Here is a 22,196-nt window from a genome sequence, read left to right as displayed (position 1 = left end):
ATCCCTGGGAATTACAGACCAGTTAGCCTAACGTCAATAGTATGTAAACTCTTGCAGGGGATAAGGGACTATATACAAGATTTTAGTAATGAGAACGATATAATTAGCAGTAATCAGCATGGATTCATGAAGAATCGTTCTTGCCAAACCAATCTATTAACCTTCTATGAGGAGGTGAGTTGCCAGCTAGACGGCCCGTAGAGGTGAAGTATCTGGATTTTGCAAAAGCATTTGACACAGTTCCCCATAAACGTTTACTGTACAAAATATGGTCTGTTGGCATGGACCATAGGGTGAGTACATGGATTGAAAACTGGCAACAAGGGCGAATTCAGAGGGTGGTGATAAATGGGGAGTACTCGGAATGGTCAGGGGTGGGTAGTGGGGTCCCCCAGGGTTCTGTGCTGGGACCAATCCTATTTAATTTGTTCATAAATGACCTGGAGGATGGGGAAAAACAGTTCAATCTCTGTATTTGCGGATGATACTAAGCTAAGCAGGGCAATAACTTCTCCGCAGGATATGGAAACCTTGCAAAAAGATCTGAACAAATTAATGGGGTGGACAACTACATGGCAAATGAGGTTCAATGTAGAAATGTAAAATAATGCATTTGGGTGGCAAAAATATGAAAGCAATCTATATACTGGGGGGAGAACCTCTGGGGGAATCTAGGATGGAAAAGGACCTAGGGGTCCTAGTAGATGAGCTCAGCAATGGCATGCAATGCCAAGCTGCTGCTAACAAAGCAAACAGAATATTGACATACATTAAAAAGGGGATCAACTCCAGAGATAAAAACGATAATTCTCCCGCTCTACAAGACTCTGGTCAGGCTGCACCTAGAGTGTGCTGTCCAGTTCTGGGCACCAGTTCTCAGGAAGGATCTACTGGAAATGGAGCGAGTACAAAGAAGGGCAACAAAGCTAATAAACGGTCTGGAGGATATTAGTTATGAGGAAAGGTTGCGAGCACTGAACTTATTCTCTCTGGAGAAGAGACGCTTGAGAGGGGATATGATTTCAATATACAAATACCATACTGGTGACCCCACAATAGGGATAAAACTTTTGCAGAAGGGAGTCTAACAAGACTCGTGGCCACTCATTAAAATTAGAAGAAAAGAGGTTTAACCTTAAACTACGTAGAGGGTTCTTTACTGTAAGAGCGGCAAGGATGTGGAATTCACTTCAACAGGCAGTGGTCTCAGCAGGGGGCATTGATAGTTTCAAGAAACTATTAGATAAGCACCTGAACGACCGCAACATACAGGGATATACAATGTAATACTGACATATAATCACACACATAGGTTGGACTTGATGGACTTGTGTCTTTTTTCAACCTCACCTACTATGTAACTAGAATGCATGGAGGTAAAAAACCTTGAGGCTTTAGAGCCAGCCACTTTAAAACCTATTTGTAAAAAAAAAAAAAAACAGATCACCTGGAAAAATGTAAATACCTTAGCCCTGGCCTCTATCTCTTTCAGGAAGCACAGGTGATAACAATCTGTTACCAAGGAGGATGATAGCCTGGTAGCACCACAACAAACAGTGCATGTGGTAGTGCATATTGCAGTGCATTTACATAATTTACATTAAAGCTGGGTTCACACATAAACAGTCTGTATATGTATAGCATGCGTGTTATACTCACTGTGGAATTTAAGGGGTTAATCCTCTGCATTGTGTAAAAAGATTGTTTCATCTTGTATGCAGAGATCCTCCACCTCCTGCACTGTCTATCTGGGGAAGGCCAGCTAACACAGGCAGGGTAGCCGACCTACACATGCTCAGTTGTGTCTTTTATGCTGGCGATAACATTTACTTGTTCTCAGAGCTAGCTAGGTCATATGATATTAACATCACACATGTGGGTATGTATACAGGCTGAAGTGGAAATCTCCTCCTACCTGAACTCACAGCACTGGAGAAACTGTGCAGTTTATCATGTAACCCATGGTATACAGATCATCCAAAAAGGTATATAGTGGCAGTATTTTAATGTAAAAAGAAGATTTATAAGCCATGGGCACTGCAGGGGGGGATTAACTATTTTCATATTTCTGGGTTTAGTAACACTTTAAGTATGGAGCGGCTCACAGCAGGGGTTCGACGTATCCCCATTCACCCTTTCAGGCTCGATTTTAGTCGAATTTTTGACTGAAGTCGGACCTGAAATGGACCAGAAGCTCCTGTGCAGTTCGAATTGGTGCTGCTTCGGAGATGTGTGAACCGGCTCCATAGATAGTCGGTCACAATCTCCTGACATGCGAACTGGATACGGGGAAACCCGCATCCAATTTGCAATAGCGTGAACCCAGCCTCAATGGCACTGAAATGCATCAAAGCCCATAACAAACTGTGGTAAGCCCTGTAGTAATGCAGTGCTCTGAATGAGCCCTTACTTTGACACCCAGCTAAAGTGTGAGGCATGGAGAAAGACAATTGCTGTCTTTGAAGTGTTTGTGATCGCAGCATTTCATATTCCTGATATGTGCCTGCTGTACCATGTACTTGTATGAAAAAAATATCTTGTTCTCTTTGTATTGTTTCCTTTGTGTGAAATCCCTGGTGTCCCCGTCAGTCCCTCTGCTTTCCTTTTAAAAACTGACCACTCTAAGCAGGAGAACACACTGTGGTCAGTTCTCTAGCTGTGCTGGAAACTCAGCCTGCTCTCCTCCAATGTTCACACTTGTCCTGACACCCCCATGCACAGCCTTTCACTGGGAAGATTAGTGTGCTTCCGTTTCTCCATATATATATTATATATATATATATATATATATATATATATATATATATATATATATATATATATATATATATATATATATATATATAAATAAATCTACACACAAATGTTTTGCCTTTCACTTCTATTTTAAACTGAATGATTTGTTTTACAATATGATTGTTTACAATCACTTTAATGTTGGATCTGGCACGCTGTATGTATTTATCATGGATAACAGATACCACATCAATTACTTCACAAGGTAACTGCATTTTAAATTTTATTCAAAAAATGCAAGTTGTGCGCAGCCTGCACTGTCCTTCAGTGTTCTTTGCAGAACACTGCAGATAGGAGAGCCCTGTCACATGACCTGTCAGAGTCACATGACATATTTCCTCCTTTTGACACTTTGCCCCCATTCATTAAGAGGAATATGGCTTTGCTTGTTTCAAATGGAAAGCACATCTGTAAAACAGTGGTATGGCTGACTGTGTAAGGTTAGGCAGTTGACAGGCCGGCAAATGTCATAGCTCAGGTGACCTGTGACTGCCTCTGCCAAGGTGGATTCCTTATTTATCTCCTTTTAAAGGGTATGTGAGGGTAAAAAATAATCTAGATTAATACATTGCCAGTCACTAAGGCAATTGTCAGAGTCGATCAGTTTCCTTTCAAGCTTAATGTACACAATGTTTTACACAGTAGTTAGCTCCTGAGATCACTTCCTGTCAATAATGGCATAGGCAGTGACAGATTCAACAAATTCATGGGAGAAACAAGGTAAACGATCCAGCAGAAGGACACTAAGGTTTATGAGGACAAGCATGTCTCACAAATCAGAAATCAGGGTTTGACTTTGGATCAGGTCGTATGCAGTTGGATAATTCTGCATCTGCTGCTCCAGCTCCAACAACTTTAGCAAACCTCCTAATTTTGTATTGTTTAAAGCTGAACTTTACCCATAACAAAAAATAATGTTTTTTAGCAAGAAACATACATTCCAATTAAGCTACCAAAATTACTATTAGTGCATGCTGTAAAGTGCCTCCAGCATTGTTTCCGATTCTTCTTGCCGGAGGCTGCCATTTTGCTGAAGCCCAGGGCCCCTGAGCAGCAAATCTTTAGGCTGTCAGCAGATCTTCCTCTACATTTTTGATACAGTGCCTAAAAATAGAGAGAAACAGAGCATGTGCAGAGCAGAACAGAGCAGAAGGAGACAGTTTATACCTGCAAAAGGGGCCAGCCTGAAGTGACCTAATTTTCTGACTAAAGTTCAACTTTAAATGCCAAAAAAGATGATTTTCTATCTCTGCAAGAACGCATACATGCAACATAGCAATGGACACAAGTTTAAAATTCTTTACTTAGTCTAACACAACAGTTTGTTTTTGAGATATTTTTGTTCCTTATCATCATTGTACATACACAATGATCAAGTCTCCTCAAAGCTGCCTCAGTTTAAAATACCGTATTCATCTCTTCACATTTTATAATTATCAGAGAAACAAGTCATGTTTATTTAACCAATCATGTTTCATCTAACCTTCATCCACTTTCTTGCTCTTCTGTGTACCCCTTCCATTACAATCCTAAACAGAGGAGCTCCAGAAGTTCTGCTCAGGGAAATCTCAGCAATCACATTGTATCTCTCTTTATCCACCAAAGCCGGTTTGGTTGTACTAGCTTGAATGTTAAAGTCACACATCACAATTAGTGATACCCTGGGCAATTAACATGCTTTTCAGTCCAGAATATAACACACACCTTTTCCTGGGTGTAGCTTGCAATAGAAATAGACAGCTAAATTATACTGTATACAAAACAGAAAACAAAATAGAAAAAACAAACAAACGCCCGCCACACCCAAAATATTATGAATTCAACATGATATTTAGGTTCCAAAACAAAGCATGATGTGCAACTAAAGGCTTGATGTGCATGACAGCTTTTTACCAAGTGTTATGTACGTTAAAGCTGAACTTTAGTAAATTTTTTTTGTTTCTGCAAATCAGCACCAGGGACAGTACTTAAAATTTAACAAACAGAAATGGAATTCAGTGGGACTTTATAGGTGCAACATATTGGTTAAACAAAAATTTTCTTAAAAACTCAACGTTTATTAAACAATAGGCTAAAATAATGTGTCCATATAAAAGCATATACAGTATTGACCCAGTTCTTACAGTCCTTATTTCATAGCGGTATGATATTAGTTGATCCCAACATGTTTCACCCTATTAGGCTTATTCAGGGGATGAGTTATCCGCTTAGGATGAAGGCCTTCCTGTGATTACATAAAAGTCACTTGAGTCTATGGTCAAAGCTATTCAGGAGTGTTCATATGATGCCCAACCAAACACAGGACTATTTATAGCCACAGGAGGCACACAAGGACCAAAAGGGTCTATTTTTAAAGATAGCCACACGGCGGGAAGCATGGGATCCACACAGAGGGATAATATCCAGCTAGCTTGTCTCTCTGCAGTGTGCACTGACCCATGTGGCTCCGGCAAGACGTGGCTCCAGAAAGACGTGGCTCCACTTTGGCTTACAATGTAATATGTTACTAAACCCACAACAATAAAATCAGTCTGTATATGCAGTAAAGCATGCTTGTTATACTCACTGTGGAACCTAAGGGGTTAATTCTCTGCATTGTATAAAAAGGCTGTTTGATCCCATTTCCTCTGATCCTCCCCTTCTTCCACTGTCCCTAATATATCTCCTGATAGAACAAAGGCCAGGGGACAAGCTGCACATACTCAGTTTGGTGTGTATTGCTAGAGAGTTAGTTTTATTTCTTGAGAGAGTGCATGTGATCAGCACAGGGCCGATCAACACTGTCCAGACAGAGGCTCAGGGGTCATGCAGACTAATAGGACAGGCAGAGGAGAATGAAAACTTCCCCCACAAGCTTTAACCAGTGCTCGGCAAGACACTAATAGAAGTTACAAGGCTGCTATATACTGCTGATGAGAAAAGGTATTTAGCAGTTTATATTTACTAAAATAATTGCATTTCCATGTTCTGTGTATTGTAGGAGACCAGATATAGTGGATGCAGGGTCCTGGGTTTAGTCCCTTATGCTGGTGGCTTCCCTGTTGAAATCTTTATTCTTCAACCCCCTGTAGCTGTGATCTTCCAGTGTTGCTAATAAACCAGTGATTGCACCTGTGACTGGCACACTTTAAAGTCCCAACTATGTATGCCCATTTCCACTCCCTGCTCACTTCATTAAAGCTGTGCTATTGCTTTCTGCAATGAAGAGCACTCTATGAATGGAGGACAAATTGACACTATTCACAGATCGCTTTTCTGACACCTTAATAAGCCACAGAACCTGTATAATTCATATGTGTTCAGTTTTAAAAAGACGAGGTGGCAACCCTGTTCAAAAAAGCATAATTTCTATGTAAATATTCAAAGAACTGCAGTGCAATTATACAAAAACCTTAATCTATGGTATTTTTTGTGTTCCCAAAAATACGAATATGAATACCAAAATAAAAAAAAATATACAACAATATAGTGAAATTCATCAAATTTAATAAATCTCTGAATCATGGAAAAATAAAATAAACAATATTTTTTTACTTAGGTCCCTGAATAAAGTGTTATCAGTCCACCATATACATCATCAGCTCCTCCCAAGCAGGAGCCAATGATGTCATGCTGAAAAACCCGAAGTGAGAGGAACACCATCTTGTGAGTTACCAAGTGACTGTACATCTTGAAGTGACATTAAAGGTTTGTTTAAAAAAAAAAAAATACAAACATGTTAAACTTCCCTGCTTTGTGCAATGGATTTGCACAGAGCAGCCCTGCTCATCCTCTTCCCGGGTCCACCACTGACGCTCCTGGCCCCTCCTTTTCAGCCAGTGCCTCCAATACCAAACTACTTGCTCTGAGAGCACTGGTGCGTTGGGTGCAATGGTGTGTGCACGCTTCCAAGCCACAGCTCTATGTGTTCATAAGACACACAGAGCTGTGGCTTGGCCCCACCCTTGGCTCTTTCCTCATTGGTTCACTGGCTGTGATTGACAGTAGCCGGAGCCAATGGCTCCCACTGCTGCCTCAGCCAATAAGGAATGAGAGACCCAGGGGAAGCTCAGCTCTCATGCACATCGCTGGATCGAGAGGGGGCTCAGGAGAGTATTAGAGGGGGTTGGGGTGCTGCTGCACACAGAGGGTTTTTTTACCTTCATGCATTGTAAAAAAAAAAAACCTTGAGCCTTTAAAATCACTTTAAGGGGAAACACATGCAGTGATTTACTTATTTTAATAAAATATTAGTGGGAATGCAGAGAGTGCTATGATTAGTCATTGTTTTTGAGCTTTTGGTGGCATTTCTCTTATGGAGTGTGAGAATGGGTGTGAACTGAGAGACTGATTGGCCACAGAGGGGGAGACCAGTCATTGCTATATTAACCCCAGTTTAAAGTGGAAGGTGCATTAGAGCTTCTATATTTAGGTCATATTAAGAAGGTGACAGCATTTGATTGTTGGTGTCGGGCTCACACTATATATTGTGAAATTGGGTGCACGATTGTAAGTAGAGGTATCACACACCTGAAAATCCACAAAACAGTAGACTGAGAAAAAAGGAATTGGACTTGTTAATTTTATTTTTATGGGATTCAGTGATTTATTAAGTTTAGGGGATTTCACTATATTGTTGTCACTGCATGGCACTTTTTTTATTTTTTCTATGTGTGGGATTCTACTTTGTTTGTGTCGTTTCCCTAAGGTGGGTTTTCTTGCTTATTGAGAGTATAGCTGAATTTAATCTGATGGTTGTTGTAAATATATTTATCTATCTGTCAATTTCAAATTGCTTGCCCTAGAGGGGGTTATGAGGGTTCCACCTCAAGCAGTCCAACCCAAATGTTTTTTGCCTGCCTACAACGGACAGAGGATGGGTAATGCCCCTGTCTACAGGTACTAGCAAAGTGTATCAGACTTCACCACCAGCAAAATTGCGCTATAGTATCTGTTGTGTTTATATTAGTTTCCTACTGTACAATGTTTATTATGAAACAGAATGTTTTGTCATAATATTTACATCCAACATTGTAGTAGTAAATATCAAGCTGCTGTTAGCAAATTCCTTACTCATGTGTTGATTTAAGGAAGCATTTATTGGTAGAGGATGTGGGAAGGAAAGCACTGCACTTTGTATTTTTTTTTTTATAGTTTCTTGCTGATGACTGAACTGCTGAACATCTGAATTAAATATCATGGATGAGAGGGAAGGGCTCAGCTTGTCTGAATTTGCAAATGCCAATTAATAAACTGCAGTGTAGTGCAAATAATTTCGCAGGGTGGGGTCTTGGCTATGTGCTGTTCTCTATTTAAAACACAGAAGCACGTGTTGCTGTTTTTGCTTTGGTAAAGGAAAAAAAATCCTTCTGAAGGCTCCTGGGTGATACCCAAGCACTCCAAAATACCTGGATTTATTTTACCTAATCCTGGGAGATATTCTTAAGTTGAATAGGTGCATGGGAATACACTATGTACGGAAGTGTAAAGATTAACCTTGCAACACTCTTTTTCTGTAATTTCTCAAAGCATTCCCTCAATGAATGAGTAGAGGTGATAAGCCCACTGTGGATATACAATTATAGTTAATTCCTCCTGAGTTCTCTGATGGAGAATCTTTGCAGCACGGCTCCAGAGGAAAGTTGGATCTTATATATGCCTCTCTAAACAGAAGATATAAAAAATTGGGCTAAGTGCTCATTTTCAAGTTTTCTCATTTCAGTTATGTAGTACACCTGCTACAAATCTCTCTATAACAAAGTGGGATCTAAAGCTGGCCATAAACTGAACAAATTTCTCATCCTCCCTTGGCCCCTCCCACTCTAGCTGTCAGATTGGGAGAGGGGAGAGACGGCCTGTCACGTGAGCGCCAAGTGGCACTATAAAATAAGGTACAGAACAGCATATTTTTAATAAGACGCATACACAGGGCACTTGGTATTATGAAAGACAGGGGACTGCGTGATTATTACTAAGTAGGTTTACAACCACTTTAACTACTTCCCATCCCGCCCATTATCGTATATGACGCCCATATGACGTACGCAAGAGAGATCTCCCATCCTGGGCGGGTGTCATATGATGTCCTGGGCTTCCCAGGCCGTCTGGGGGGCGTGAGTCACCCGGGAGCCGATGCGCATGCCTGGCGACCGCAATTGCCCGTTAACAGAGCAGGATCGTGAATCTGTGTGTGTAAACACAGATCCACGTCCTGTCAGATGAGAGGAGACCGATCATGTGTTCCCAGTACAGAGGAACACCAATCAGTCTCCTCCCCTTGTGAGTCCCCTCCCCCTACAGTTAGAATCACTCCCTAGGTAACACAATTAACCCCTTGATCGCCCCCTAGTGTTAACCCCTTCCCTGCCAGTGACATTTATACAGTAATCAATGCATTTGTATAGCACTGATCGCTGTGAATGGTCCCAAAATGGTGTTAAACGTGTCTGATATGTCCACCGCAATGTCGCAGTCATGATAAAAATCGCAGATCGCCGTCATTACTAGTAAAAAAAAATAATAATAATAAAAATGCCATAAAACTATCCCCTATTTTGTAGACACTATAACTTTTGCGCAAACAATCAGTATACACTTATTGCGGTTTTTTTTTTTACCAAAAATATGTAGAAGAATACATATTGCCCTAAACTGAGGAAATTTTTTATTTTTTTTTAATTGGGATATTTATTATAGCAAATCTAAAATATAGTGGGTTTTTTTTTCAAACTTGTCGCTCAGAGATGATCAAATACCACCAAAAGAAAGCTCTATTTATGTGGAAAAAATGATAAAAAATTAATTTGGATACAATGTTGCATGACCGCGCAATTGTCATTCAAATTGCGACAGCGCTGAAAACTGAAAATTGGCTTGGGCAGGAAGGGGGTGAAAATGCCCGGTATTGAAGTGGTTAAGGAAGGGTATAACGCCTGTCAGTTTTTTGTAAGTCAACACAGGTAGTGAGCGAAAATCACCAGAACTAGTGTTCCCATTGGAAGATTTCCACTCCATTACTGTTCCAGGGACAACGCAAAACACAAAATTTGGGATTTTCTTTTACAATAACTTTCAATGGTAACAGTAAGACCCCTTTCACACTGGGGCCGCTCGAGCATTAGCTGTAAAGCGCTGCTCGTTTTAGCAGAGCTTTACCGCTGTTTAAGCAGTGCTTTTCGGCAGCTAGCGAGACGCTTTTAACCCCTGCTAGTGGCCGAAGAAGGGGTTAAAAATGCCCGTGTTGCTGCGCTACCGAAGCGCTGCCCATTCATTTCAATGTGCAGGGGCATATTGGGAGCGCTGTCCCAAAAGATGCTGCTTGCAGGACTTTTTCCGCAAGCGCACCGCCCCAGTATGAAAGCACTTGGGCTTTCACATTCGGGCGGCATGGGGGGCAATTTTCAGGTGCTTTGCAGGTGCTATTTCTAGCGCTAAAACCCCTGAAAACAGCCTCAGTGTGAAAGGGGTCTTAACATGACAGACGAATCTCCTTAATAGGTGCACACACCACAATAAAAACTAACAGGGGTTCTAATCCCTCTCCACCCTATAAAAACAAACAAAAAAGTTAGGCCTTTTGTTATACTTTAAGACAAGGGAAGTGAGGCAGTATACCAGTCTTCATTAGCCAAACCGGATGATGTATGCACGCCTCAGTGCTCACATTATTCTTATCAATATCTAGCCATCACCAGCTTCAACATAAAATATATGAATTTGCAGTAAACACAAACTGAATGAATATACTCTTTTAGAATAACAACCCCCTACAATAATGGTATACAAGCCAAAGCAAGCAACATGGAGTTGGTCTATTCAGGCACATCATGTTTTTGCTAGTTTTCACATCTTCTGGAAGGTCATGGAAACCATGGAAATAAATTAAAGTCATGGTCACAAATTTAACAGATAAGGACACAAAAGAAAGTAAAAGCACCTGCCTACAGCCATTTTATTTTTTTACGTACATTAGTGATGCCAGGCACTGCATTGTTCACTAGGGTTAGGAGTTTAAGTTCACATTTGGGTGATGTATGATCTCATGTAACCATTTTTAAATTTACGTCATTTACTACCGGTGGTATCACAGCTTCCTGCTTTGTAAACTCCTATTCAGCTTGGTATCCTCCTACAGGAAGGAGCCTGAATAATCAGTGTGCTACACTGTATGGGATACAATCAAACCCATGAAGAGTTGAGCGGATATATGATGGGATGGGAGGGGGACAAGCACAGTCACTAGCACTACTGTATTTGTCCTCATTTCCTCTCAAATCAATTGTTATAGTCTAAAGCCGTAGCTGTAAGCCATGGCATTTATAATAATATGATTGGGAGTACAGTCTGGAAATATAGAACATATATTTCTGAACTGAATAAACCCAAGATAACATTCTTGCTGGTCACAGATATCAGATGACAGCCATTTGGACATACGGGTTAAATAAAAAACACGAGTGCTACAGAGCAGTTTTTAAAATACATATACAGTAAAACCTTGGATTGTGAGCAGAATTCATCGCAAAAACAAGCTTGTAAGCCAAAGCACTTGTATATCAAAGCGAATTTCCCCATAAGAAATAATGGAAATCTCAAATGATTCATTCCACAACCATTTATTCATAAATCCTTCAGTCTATAGTCCATATAAAACGATTATAGCAATGTGACCAGGTTGTGTAACCATGAAATGCTACAGAGTATAAAAGAGAAGAGAGGCGCCTCTAAGTGTAGCAATCTGGTTACATTTAACCACTTGACAACTGGGCACTTAAACCCCCTTCCTAACCAGACCAATTTTCAGCTTTTGGTGCTCTCGCATTTTGAATGACAATTACTCAGCCATGCAACACTGTATCTATATGAAATTTTTGTCCTTTTTTTCACACAAATGGAGCTTTCTTTTGGTGGTATTTAATCACCGCTGGGTTCTTTATTTTTTGCGCCGTAAAAGAAAAAAGACCGAAAAATCTGTAAAAAAATGCATTTTTCTTCATTTCTGTTATAATATTTTGCAAATTAGTAATTTTTCTTCATATATTTTGGCCAAAATTTATACCGCTACATATCTTTGGTAAAATTAACCCAAATCGGTGGATATTATTTGGTCTTTGTGAAAGTTATAGAGTCCAAAAGCTATGGTGCGAATATCTGAAAATTGATCACACCTGAAGTACTGACGGCCTATCTAATTTCTTGAGACCCTAACATTCCAGAAAAGTACAAATACCCCCCAAATGACCCCTTTTTGGAAAGAAGACATTCCAAGGTATTTAGAAAGATGCATGGTGAGATTTTTGAAGTTGTCATTTTTTCCCACAATTCTTTGCAAAATCAAGGTTTTTTTTTTTTACTTTTTTTTTTTCCCACAAAATTGTCATATTAGCAGGTTATTTCTCACACACCACATATGCATACCACAAATTACACCCCAAAACACATTCTGCTATTACTCCCGAGTACGGCGATATCACATGTGTGAGACTTTTACACCGCGTGGCCACATACAGAGGCCCAACATGCAGGGGAGCACCTTCAGGCGTTCTGTAGCTCCCAGGCCAATTCTGACATTTCTCTCCTACATGTAAAAATCATCATTTATTTGCTAGAAAATTACATAGAACCCCAAAACATTATATATGTTTTTTTAGCAAAGACCCTAGAGAATACAATGGCGGTCGTTGCAACTTTTTATCTCGCACGGTATTTGCGCAGCAATTTTTTTAACGCGTTTTTTTTGGGAAAAAACTGTTTTGTGCTTTACAAAAACCAAAACAGTAAAGTTAGCCTAATGTTTTTGCATAATGTGAAAGATGAAGTTATACTGAGTAAATAGATACCCAACATGTCACCTTTCAAAATTGCACGCGCTTGTGGAATGGCGCCAAACTTTGCTACTCAAAAATCCCCATAGGCGACGCTTTAAAATTTTTTACTGGTTACATGTTTTGAGTTACAGAGGAGGTATAGGGCCAAAATTATTACTCTCGCTCTACCGATCGCAGCGATACCTCACATGTGTGGTTTGAACACGGTTTTCATATGTGGGCGGGACTTACGTATGCGTTCGCTTCTGCATGCGAGCACGCAGGGACAGGGGCGCTTTAAAAATGTTTAATTTTTTTTTATTGTTCATTTTACTTTATTTATTTTAGTTTGATGCTTTTTTCCCAAAAAAAAAATTTTTGACCACTTTTATTCCTATTACAAGGAATATAAACATCCTTGTAATAGGAATATGGCATGACAGGTCCTCTTTACAGTGAGATATGGGGTCAATAAGACCCCACATCTCACCTCTAGGCTGGGAAGCCTGAAATAAAAAAAAAAAAAAAAAAAACGATCCTGGCTTCGATCGTAGCGGTGAGTCGGTAGAAGCGCGGGAGGGGGGGACATCCCCTCTCGCCTCCCGTAAGAACGATCAAGCAGTGGAACAGCTGCTATGATCGTTCTTATGGTGTAGGGAATCGCCGGCTGAAAAAGCCGATATCTGAATGATGCCTGTAGCTGCAACCATCATTCAGATATCTCCGCACAAAGTCAAGGACGTTGTATGACGGCCGGTGGGCGGGAAGTGGTTAAAACGCATTTTTTTTTAAACACAAAGTTGTCCATTTATACAATATTTCTACCACATAACATGTACATACCAAAAATGACACCCCAAAATAGATTCTCCTGCTCCTCCTGAGTACGGCGATACCACATGTGAGACTTCCACAGCCTGGCCACATACAGAGGCCGAGTACAGCTGAGCATGGCTCGGTATGGCGGGGTATTGCGGAGTATTGCGGGGTATGGCGGGGTATTGCGGAGTATGGCGGGGTATTGCGGAGTATGGCGGGGTATTGCGGAGTATGGCGGGGTATTGCGGAGTATGGCGGGGTATTGCAGAGCATGGCAGAGTATGGCGGGGTATTGCGGAGTATGGCGGGGTATTGCAGGGTATTGCAGGGTATGGCAGAGTATGGCAGAGTATGGCGGGGTATGGCGAGGTATGGCGGGGTATTGCGGAGTATGGCGGGGTATTGCGGAGTATGGCGGGGTATGGCGGGGCATGGCAGAGTATGGCGGGGGCATGGCAGGGTATGGCGGGGGCATTGCAGAGTATGGCGGGGGCATTGCAGAGTATTGCGGGGGAATTGCAGAGTATTGCACAGCATTGCAGAGTATTGTGGGGGCATTGCAGAGTATGGCGGGGGCATTGCAGAGTACTGCACAGCATTGCAGAGTATTGTGGGGGTATTGCAGAGTATTGTGGGGGTATTGCAGAGTATTGTGGGGGTATTGCAGAGTACTGCACAGCATTGCAGAGTATTGTGGGGGTATTGCAGAGTATTGCACAGCATTGCAGAGTATTGTGGGGGTGTTGCAGAGTATTGTGGGGGTGTTGCAGAGTATTGCACAGCATTGCAGAGTATTGTGGGGGTATTGCAGAGTATTGTGGGGGTATTGCAGAGTATTGTGGGGGTATTGCAGAGTATTGTGGGGGTGTTGCAGAGTATTGCTCAGCATTGCAGTGTAGTGGGGATGGCTGAGCATGGATGGATGGATGCCTGGATGTCTCTGTGCAGCGCTGTGGGCACTACACATACAGCCCACAGCGCTGCAGACATCCATCCATCCCCCTCCCCGCTCACTGTGTACCGATCGGTACACAGGCGGGGAGGAGAGGGGGAGGAGAGGAACCGGCGTCATCAGATGACGCCGGTCTGTTTACATGTGATCGCGCCGTCATTTGACGGCGCGATCACATGGTAAACGGCCGCGATCAGCGGCCATTTACCGGGATCCGTGATGCGCCGGGTCCTCCGGACCCGGCGGTCACGGATGTGTTCGGGTGCGCGCCCCAGGGGGCGCGCGAGAGGGGAATTCTGGGAGGACGTCATAGTACGTCCACCCAGAGTTATCCAACCGCCCTGCAGCCGTCATTCGGCTATGGGCCGGTTGGTAAGTGGTTAATGAAGGTACATCATTTAGCAACTCACATGGTTGATGATTAAAAGAAGCACATCTAAGTATGCAGGCATCCGGGATAAAGCTGTCCACATAGACCGTTTCCCGCCAGCACTCACTGCTGTCAGTCTGCAATCGTGACCGGGGAGACTACTCTATAGTAGAGCGACTGAAGCGCTCGTGGAGTACAGAGTGGAAGGGACAACGGCGGCGAGGAGGACGGTCTATGTGAACAGCTTTACCCCAGATGCCCGCATACTTAGATGTGCCTGCTTTAATCATCAACCATGTGAATTGCTAAATGTTGTACCTCCATTAAATGTAACCATATTGGTACACTTAGAGGCACCTCTCTTCTCTTTTATACTCAGTTGTGACATGACGCTACTTGTATATCAAGACATCGCTTGTATATCAAGTCAAAATGTATTTAAAAATGTTGCTTGTCTTGCAAAACGCTCTCAAACCAAGGTTTTACTGTACGGTATGCTTGGCTGACTACTTTGAACCCCAACAAATGGCAAAGTATACGTTTCACAAACCCCTGCAGTGTAAACTAATATTTACAATGATAAAATGTACAATGAGAGGTGACCTTAGGAAAAACAGAAAGTCAAAACAGGGAGTAGGATCCAATGATACAGTCAGCTGACATTCTAAATAAATCTGGACTTCCTGTACAGAGATGGCTCCTTCCCTACAAGGCTGAACATCAACTCAAAAGAGTCAAGACTTAGGAGAGGACACACTTCAGAAGTGAAAAAATGAGCATTCAACTTCAGTTGCTTATACCTCTGACATCAAAGGGTAACCGACACGTATGCATTTTTCATTACATACTCTGAAAAAAAAACTGTGACCACAAACAAAAATTGCTGCAAATCCAATACTAAATAGGACCTTTTTGGGTACTACATCAATTGTTACACAATACAACCAAATCTAAAATTCTTTAGAATTTAACCTTATAGTGTAAAAATCACAATCAAAATTTTCTCATAATAAAAAATAAATTTTTCTGAAAATTCCATTGTTAATAATTTGAGCATTCTCCAAAGATTCGGAATCCTTTCCAATTACAATTTTACACCATCATTATTGTGCATATTGGATGTTTCCAAGACCCAGAACTTATTCTCAATGCGTTTCATAAATAAAATTCACTTCTTCAGGAGTAGACTAACATTGCATCAGGAATTGTATTCAACAATTCAAAAAATTATATTGTACCTTTATGTAAGAATGGAAAATAACCCTAATGGAGAAAAAAAAAATCATGACAAAAATACTAATTCCCATTTTATTTAAAAACGAAAAGCACATTTATATTTGGAGTTGTGGTTTCAAGGATAAGTTCTCCTTTGGGAACATGTTACATGTTCCACCAATTTTAGGGTCAAACATGTAACATGTTCCCAATGCTGCAGCTGCCGCCCACTGCCCACCTCCCTCTCCTCCCTGTGGCAGCAGTATGGGGAGAACTTCTCCGCACTAGCTTCCACTGTTTGAAAAACAGCGCGGACATGAGGGGCTCCGCCCACACAGCCACATCAATCAGACACACAGCTCCATGTGTCTGAAAAACCTACAAGCCTGGTCATCCTTAGCGGCTGTCGGCTTGTAGTTCTCAGCGAACTACCACGTGCTGTGGAGCGCTGTGGTAGTTCACTGAGTCTTCCTGTCCTATTGGCTTACCCATATGGGATGTATGGGTAAGCCGATACACTGAGAGTGTGCTGGAGACCCACATGGCATCAGCGAACTTCTGATCGCTGGTGCAATGCTTTCCAGGCTCCTGCAACAAAAAATAATAAATGCACATTACCTGCAAAAAAATGTGCATTTTTTATTTTTTTAAAGTGAACTTATCCTTTAAGTATCCTACAGGCAGATAATGCTTTTACACCTATGTGAACAGCCTGAAATTCTAGCAGCATGAATCACTCGCCAACAATTAAGTGTAATATTATAAAGATGAGAACATGTAATTTGCAAGTTTAAGCAGGACAGGTTGATATTACACAATATAATAGTAGCCAATTATGATTACAACATGTCTGACAGCAAAATAAGTATTTAGAAAGCATTTATCAGCACTCAAATTCTAGATTATTTGTCTACTGTGCACAGAAAAGTGAAAGTTTGTAGGCGGACACAGTGCACTAATCAAAGGCATTCACATTCTGACAAAGCAGTCCTTTGCACTTCGCAATGCCCTGAATCCAGGAATGACAATTTTGCCTTGCAGTATAAATCAATACTGACACAAGACCCCAAATCCCAAACCAAAACACTGTCTGTCAAATTAGCACAAGTGGTAAATCTTCACTTAGTTTTCACAGTGTGAAAACTGTGGTTTTTAGTGTTAGTTCAGGAATAAGCCAGTATCATGTTTCAAACTTATTACACAATAGCTAATACCAAGGAGCCCAGCAGACAAGTCTACTAAAAAGGACAACAAGAACATAGTTTTTTTGCCATTTTTACATTGTCAGCTGACTCCTGCATACTGGATTCTACAAAGAAATATGTTCATCATTGATGAGTAATTTCACTTTTGTTGAGAAAAAACAATCCCTTGTAGGTGATCAATGTACATTGCAAGGATAAAAACAAACCATGTTGCAGTACTACCTGTTTCTGCTCTGAAGAAAAAGATGTTTCTTGGATTTTGTCAATGTACAGAGTTCGCCTGAACGGGAGTGGCTTTTTCATTATTAATCAGCTGGTGCACCTGCAGAGTCCTAATTATCAAAGCTGGAGGGAAGGGGGAGTAGGGGGGAGAGGTTACAGCTGGAGGTTGTGGCACAATATGTCAGGTTATGATAACCAATTAAAGGAGGTTGAGGAGACAGTGATCAAATTCTGAGGGAAGAAAATGTTCAACCCATGGGGACCAAACTCATTCAAAATTGAGCATTGATGTCAAAAAAGCAGTTATTTGTATGTTCAGCAAAGCCCAGGATATTCTGGATACAGTTTATTGAAGTTGTGACAGGCAAGGCCCTGTCACTGTGAATATGTAGGAGACAATGACTCGGGATTCACATTCAGGGTCAGTTCACATCACATGCAGCCCAGTGTGTTTTTTTCTGCATAAAAAATGCATGGAAAGTAGGTTATATGGTTTCCAATGGCATAGTCCACACCAGTGTGATCAATTCCAAGGCTTTCCAGTTCCAGAAAAAAAGTAGTACATGCTGCATTTTTCCTGCACTGGACTGTACTGGAATGCGGTAAAATGCATCAGAAACACACCCGAATGCACTGGAACCCATCAAAAAACACACCAGTCCCCAGAACAGTAAAAAAAGATGAAAAAAGGCATCTGGAATGCATCCGGAAATGCATTAAAAACACACCAGAACCTGCCAAAAACATGCATGCAGAAACACATCCAGAACAGTCTGGAGTGCGTTTTTGTAGTGTGAACCAGCCCTAATGGCCCGTACACGCGATCCGAAAATCAGACGAAAATTACCGCTTTCAACACAATCGTACTTTTGAGAGCCAATCACAACAGTTTATCTGATATTATCTGATGGGACAAGCATAAAAAATGTTTTCGTATGATACCAGATCGTACGATTTTCGTTTAATCAGTACAGTTGTAGTCCGAAAACACAATACAAATACACTACAACACATGACCTCACTTCCGATTTTTTTATTCTGTTGTATGAGAATTTTCGTAACTTTAGTAAACTCTCCATTTTTGATATGCGACTAGCATGCAAAAAAAAACCAGACGATCTGTCGTCTGATTTTCGGAACTTGTGTATGGGCCATTAGGCTTAATGCATTCCAGACTATAGTTTTTAAGCGGAGAAAGCTGTGTTTTTGATTTTCTCTGGATTCTGCAGTCCTGGATTGGAGTCTGGAGCTTGAAGGTTTCAAAGTGCCTTGGATAAGATGGAACCTTCAATCTGGTGTCTGGATTTTACTGCATGCCTGCAGCCAGTGTGAGTACACAGGTGTGCGGGGTCACTATAAACCAAGTCTGAGGATAACTCAGAGCTACCAGTTTGGTGACAGCTTCCATATTGGAAACAAGAGATCTCACCCAGAGATCAGAGGAGCCTCAGCCAGGAGCGAAGAGACAAGTGGTCTCAACCAGGGGCCAGAGGCACCCCAGCCAGTAGCCAGGAGAAAAAAGGGCTCCTCCCAGGAGTCAGGTTATCTCCTATCAGGGTTTTAGGGGAACCCCTATCCAGAGGCCAGGAGTGGGCCATGCAACAGGGTACTGTGACTATAGACTGGGTGAGCCAAGAGAACCAGAAGAGCTGGGAAACAGTCAGACGGACTAGTAAGAGCAGCTGTGCTGCTGACAAGGGAGCCAGGTACCTTGGCATATTGAGTTGATTATTCATGTTGATGTGGAACAACCCCTGCCTGGGCACCTGATGTTTATGTGAAGATTCAGTTTTGTTCCATAAAAGTGGGCTGCCACACCCTTAAATGCAGCGGGGACTGCCATAACTCATTGGAAAACGCATAAAGCACATCGACCTTTGCAGTCTCCTCCTATGTCCACCCACTTCCAGCCCCCTCAAACCCTGCAGACATCCTCGGCTTTCCAGTCACTCCCCACAGCTTCGCTCCACTCTCCCCACCACCTCCCCTGCCAGCAAACTTTCACAAGATTGAGGGAAAGGAAAAAAAAAGGAGCACTGCTGAGAAATCTGACGTTTATCTCCCGGGATTCAGCGCAAATGCAGGCAACAGCATCATAAGCCTAAGAAGAAAAAATGACTTAAAGAGGAACTGCAGTCTGCTCACATAATTTGTAATAAAAACATCTTTGCCATTCTGAAGCTTGCCTCCAACCACTTTGCATATTATTTTATATATACTGTGATTCTGTACTTGCCAAATATTCTGCAGAAATCTCCCTGTACTGAGTCTGGCTGCAATCATTTTAACTGTGGGCAGCTGAGGCTACTGCCTGTTCACTTCCTGGATTTACATAGACACACACCTCCAGCTCTGCAGACCTCATTGGTCCTCTTATGACTCATCCCCCCTCCCTTCCTGGCAAACTCTCACTAGAGTGGGAGAGAGAGCTGTGCATGATGTCATAAGCCTAGGCTTTTTTCCAGACAAGAAACAGGAAGTGGGCTGTATAAGGTATTTATTGGCAGAAAAAAATGTTTTACTATCCAAAGTTAAGACAACAAGGGCAGAAGATTTAATAGTTAGGAAGTTGAAAAAATGACTGAAGCTCCGCTTTAACTTTCTGGTGTTTTCCCAGCTCACATGGAGAAAAGCAGTGTAATAAACATATCTAAAGCCACACTTTTCCAACACATCTAGGTGCATCAGGAATTTGGGTGTTCATTCATTCCATTTGTCAGAATAATAATTTAGGAGTAGAGGGGAGGAATTCCTGAAGGAGGCAGGACTGGCGGAGTTGTCTCAGGAGGAGAGATCCCTTATGGATAGACCCATTGAGGAGGAGGAAATATTGGCTGCATTAAAAGATTCCCCAAAGGGCAAGAGCCCTGGTCCAGATGGATTTTCCACTATCTATCTAGAAAAATTAAAACATATCTTGGTACCCAGGCTGTGTCATTACTGGAATGAATTAGGCACCAACTGTGAAATGGAGAGGGAAGCTCTAGCCGCGACGATAACTTTGATATTAAAAGAGGGGAAGGATGCCAAGCTTTGCTCAAGTTATAGGCCCATTTCGTTGCTGAACTCAGATGTCAAACTCTATGCGAAAGTACTATCCAATAGACTGAAGGAAAAAATGGCCTGTCTGGTTCACCCAGACCAGACAGGTTTTGTACCGGGGAGACAGAGCAGGGACAATGGGGTGCGAGCGGTTCTCCTGGGGGAAACCAGCAAACAGGGTAGGCCCGCAGTTCTATTCCTGTCGATTGACGCTGAAAAAGCGTTTGACAGGGTAGACTGGGGGTTCATGATGAAAACTCTTGACGTCATGGGGATTGGACCGAGGTTTATTTCGTGGGTCAAAATACTCTATAACAACCCCACGACCTCTGTCAAGGTAAATAGGGCCCTCTCAAAGCCCTTTAGTATGACAAACGGGACTAGGCAGGGCTGCCCTCTCTCCCCTCTCTTATTTGTGTTGACCCTCGAGCCTCTACTGGCCACTATCCGTAACAATCCCGATTGTAGCGGAGTGAAGATAGGAACAGAGGAGCATAAACTCGCGGCCTTTGCCGACGATGTTCTGTTCTTCATCACGAATCCCAGAATTTCGCTCCCAAACCTGTGTCAGATTCTCAGAGGTTACGGGGACATCTCTAACTTTAAAATAAATGTAAAGAAGTCAGAAATATTAAATATCAGTATAGGAAAACAAGAGGAGGCCCACCTAGCTGAAGTGTTCCCCTTCCCGTGGAAAGGGGAAATTAAGTATTTAGGGATAAAATTAGCTAACACTTACAAAAAACTGTATTTAAAAAACTATATCCCATTGCTGGATGAGATCAGGCAGGAAGCTAGGAGATTTTCATCAAGACCTTTATCATGGTTTGGACGCGTAAATGCGGTTAAAATGGTACTGACACCTAAAATATTGTATAAGTTTCAGATGGTCCCCATCCCTCTGCCCGGGTACTATTTCAGAGTGCTACGGAGCCTTATTGCGAAATTTGTCTGGGGAGGCAAAAAAACACGTATTTCTTACGCAATTCTAAGTAGGGGGAAAAAAAAAGGCGGACTAGCATTGCCCGACTTCAATAGATATTATATAGCTGTAGTTTTAGCACGAGTTATTGATTGGTTTAAGAAAGAATCGGATAAAAGATGGGTAAACATAGAACACAATTTAAGTAACACTAATTTAGGGCACGTTATGTGGAACCCACCTAAATTTAGAGCACTTAGTAGTAATACGGCCGTTTTGACACATAACACTTTTAAATATTGAGACTTGATACACAATAGAAACAAATGGACATATAATTCACCATTGATTTACATGAAAAATAATACATTGTTTGAACCTGGGATGAGGGAGGTGGGGGGGAATTGGTTGAAGGATGATTGTATTCAATTAAAAAAATTTTTGAGTAAAGGGAGAATCCGCACGTTAGCTGAGTTAAGGAAGGAACCAGAGTTATGGGTGATAGATGGTTGGAGGTACCTGCAGCTGTCGCACTTTATAGACAAGTTACCTAAACCACTGAGAAGTGAAGATGAGTATAGACCGCTTCAGCGGCTCTGTGTGAGGGGGCAATCTGGCGGTGTGATCGCTCAACTATATAGGATTTTGGGAACAGAGACGGAACTGGAGGTGCCTCCTTACATCAAAAGGTGGGAGCAGGAGTTGGGGTCACAATGCAGTAAAGCGCTTTTAGAAACGATCCTGCAGTTGGTACACTGTTCGCACGAGACATAAGAAGAACGGAAGTTCATTACAAATGTCTTGCAAGATGGTATGCCACCCCAGACAGATTAAGCAAAATGGATAGTTCAAAATTAAGTACCTGCTG

The 22,196-nt window shown here is 41.8% G+C and overlaps 1 protein-coding gene across 6 annotated transcripts in view; it reads right to left on the bottom strand.

The window, feature by feature from the left end:
* SH3PXD2A (SH3 and PX domains 2A) overlaps window positions 1-22,196 on the bottom strand; it is a 467,201-nt gene that overhangs the window by 347,132 nt on the left and 97,873 nt on the right. For 2 of the 6 annotated variants that reach the window (XM_073596105.1, XM_073596108.1), the window contains exon 1: window positions 4,280-4,425. The exons of 3 other annotated variants lie outside the window; for them this stretch is intronic. In XM_073596105.1, coding sequence (XP_073452206.1) covers window positions 4,280-4,318 — 39 coding nt within the window. In that variant the 5' untranslated portion in view covers window positions 4,319-4,425. Of the gene's footprint in view, window positions 1-4,279; window positions 4,427-22,196 lie in introns of those variants that run through there. One more of the 6 variants, XM_073596106.1, reaches the window with a different exon arrangement.

Source organism: Aquarana catesbeiana, linkage group LG08 (assembly GCF_042186555.1).
Source record: "Aquarana catesbeiana isolate 2022-GZ linkage group LG08, ASM4218655v1, whole genome shotgun sequence".
NCBI lineage: Eukaryota > Metazoa > Chordata > Amphibia > Anura > Ranidae > Aquarana > Aquarana catesbeiana.
The sequence above is the reverse complement of the archived record's forward strand: the minus strand, read 5'-3'. Positions and strand labels throughout refer to the sequence as shown.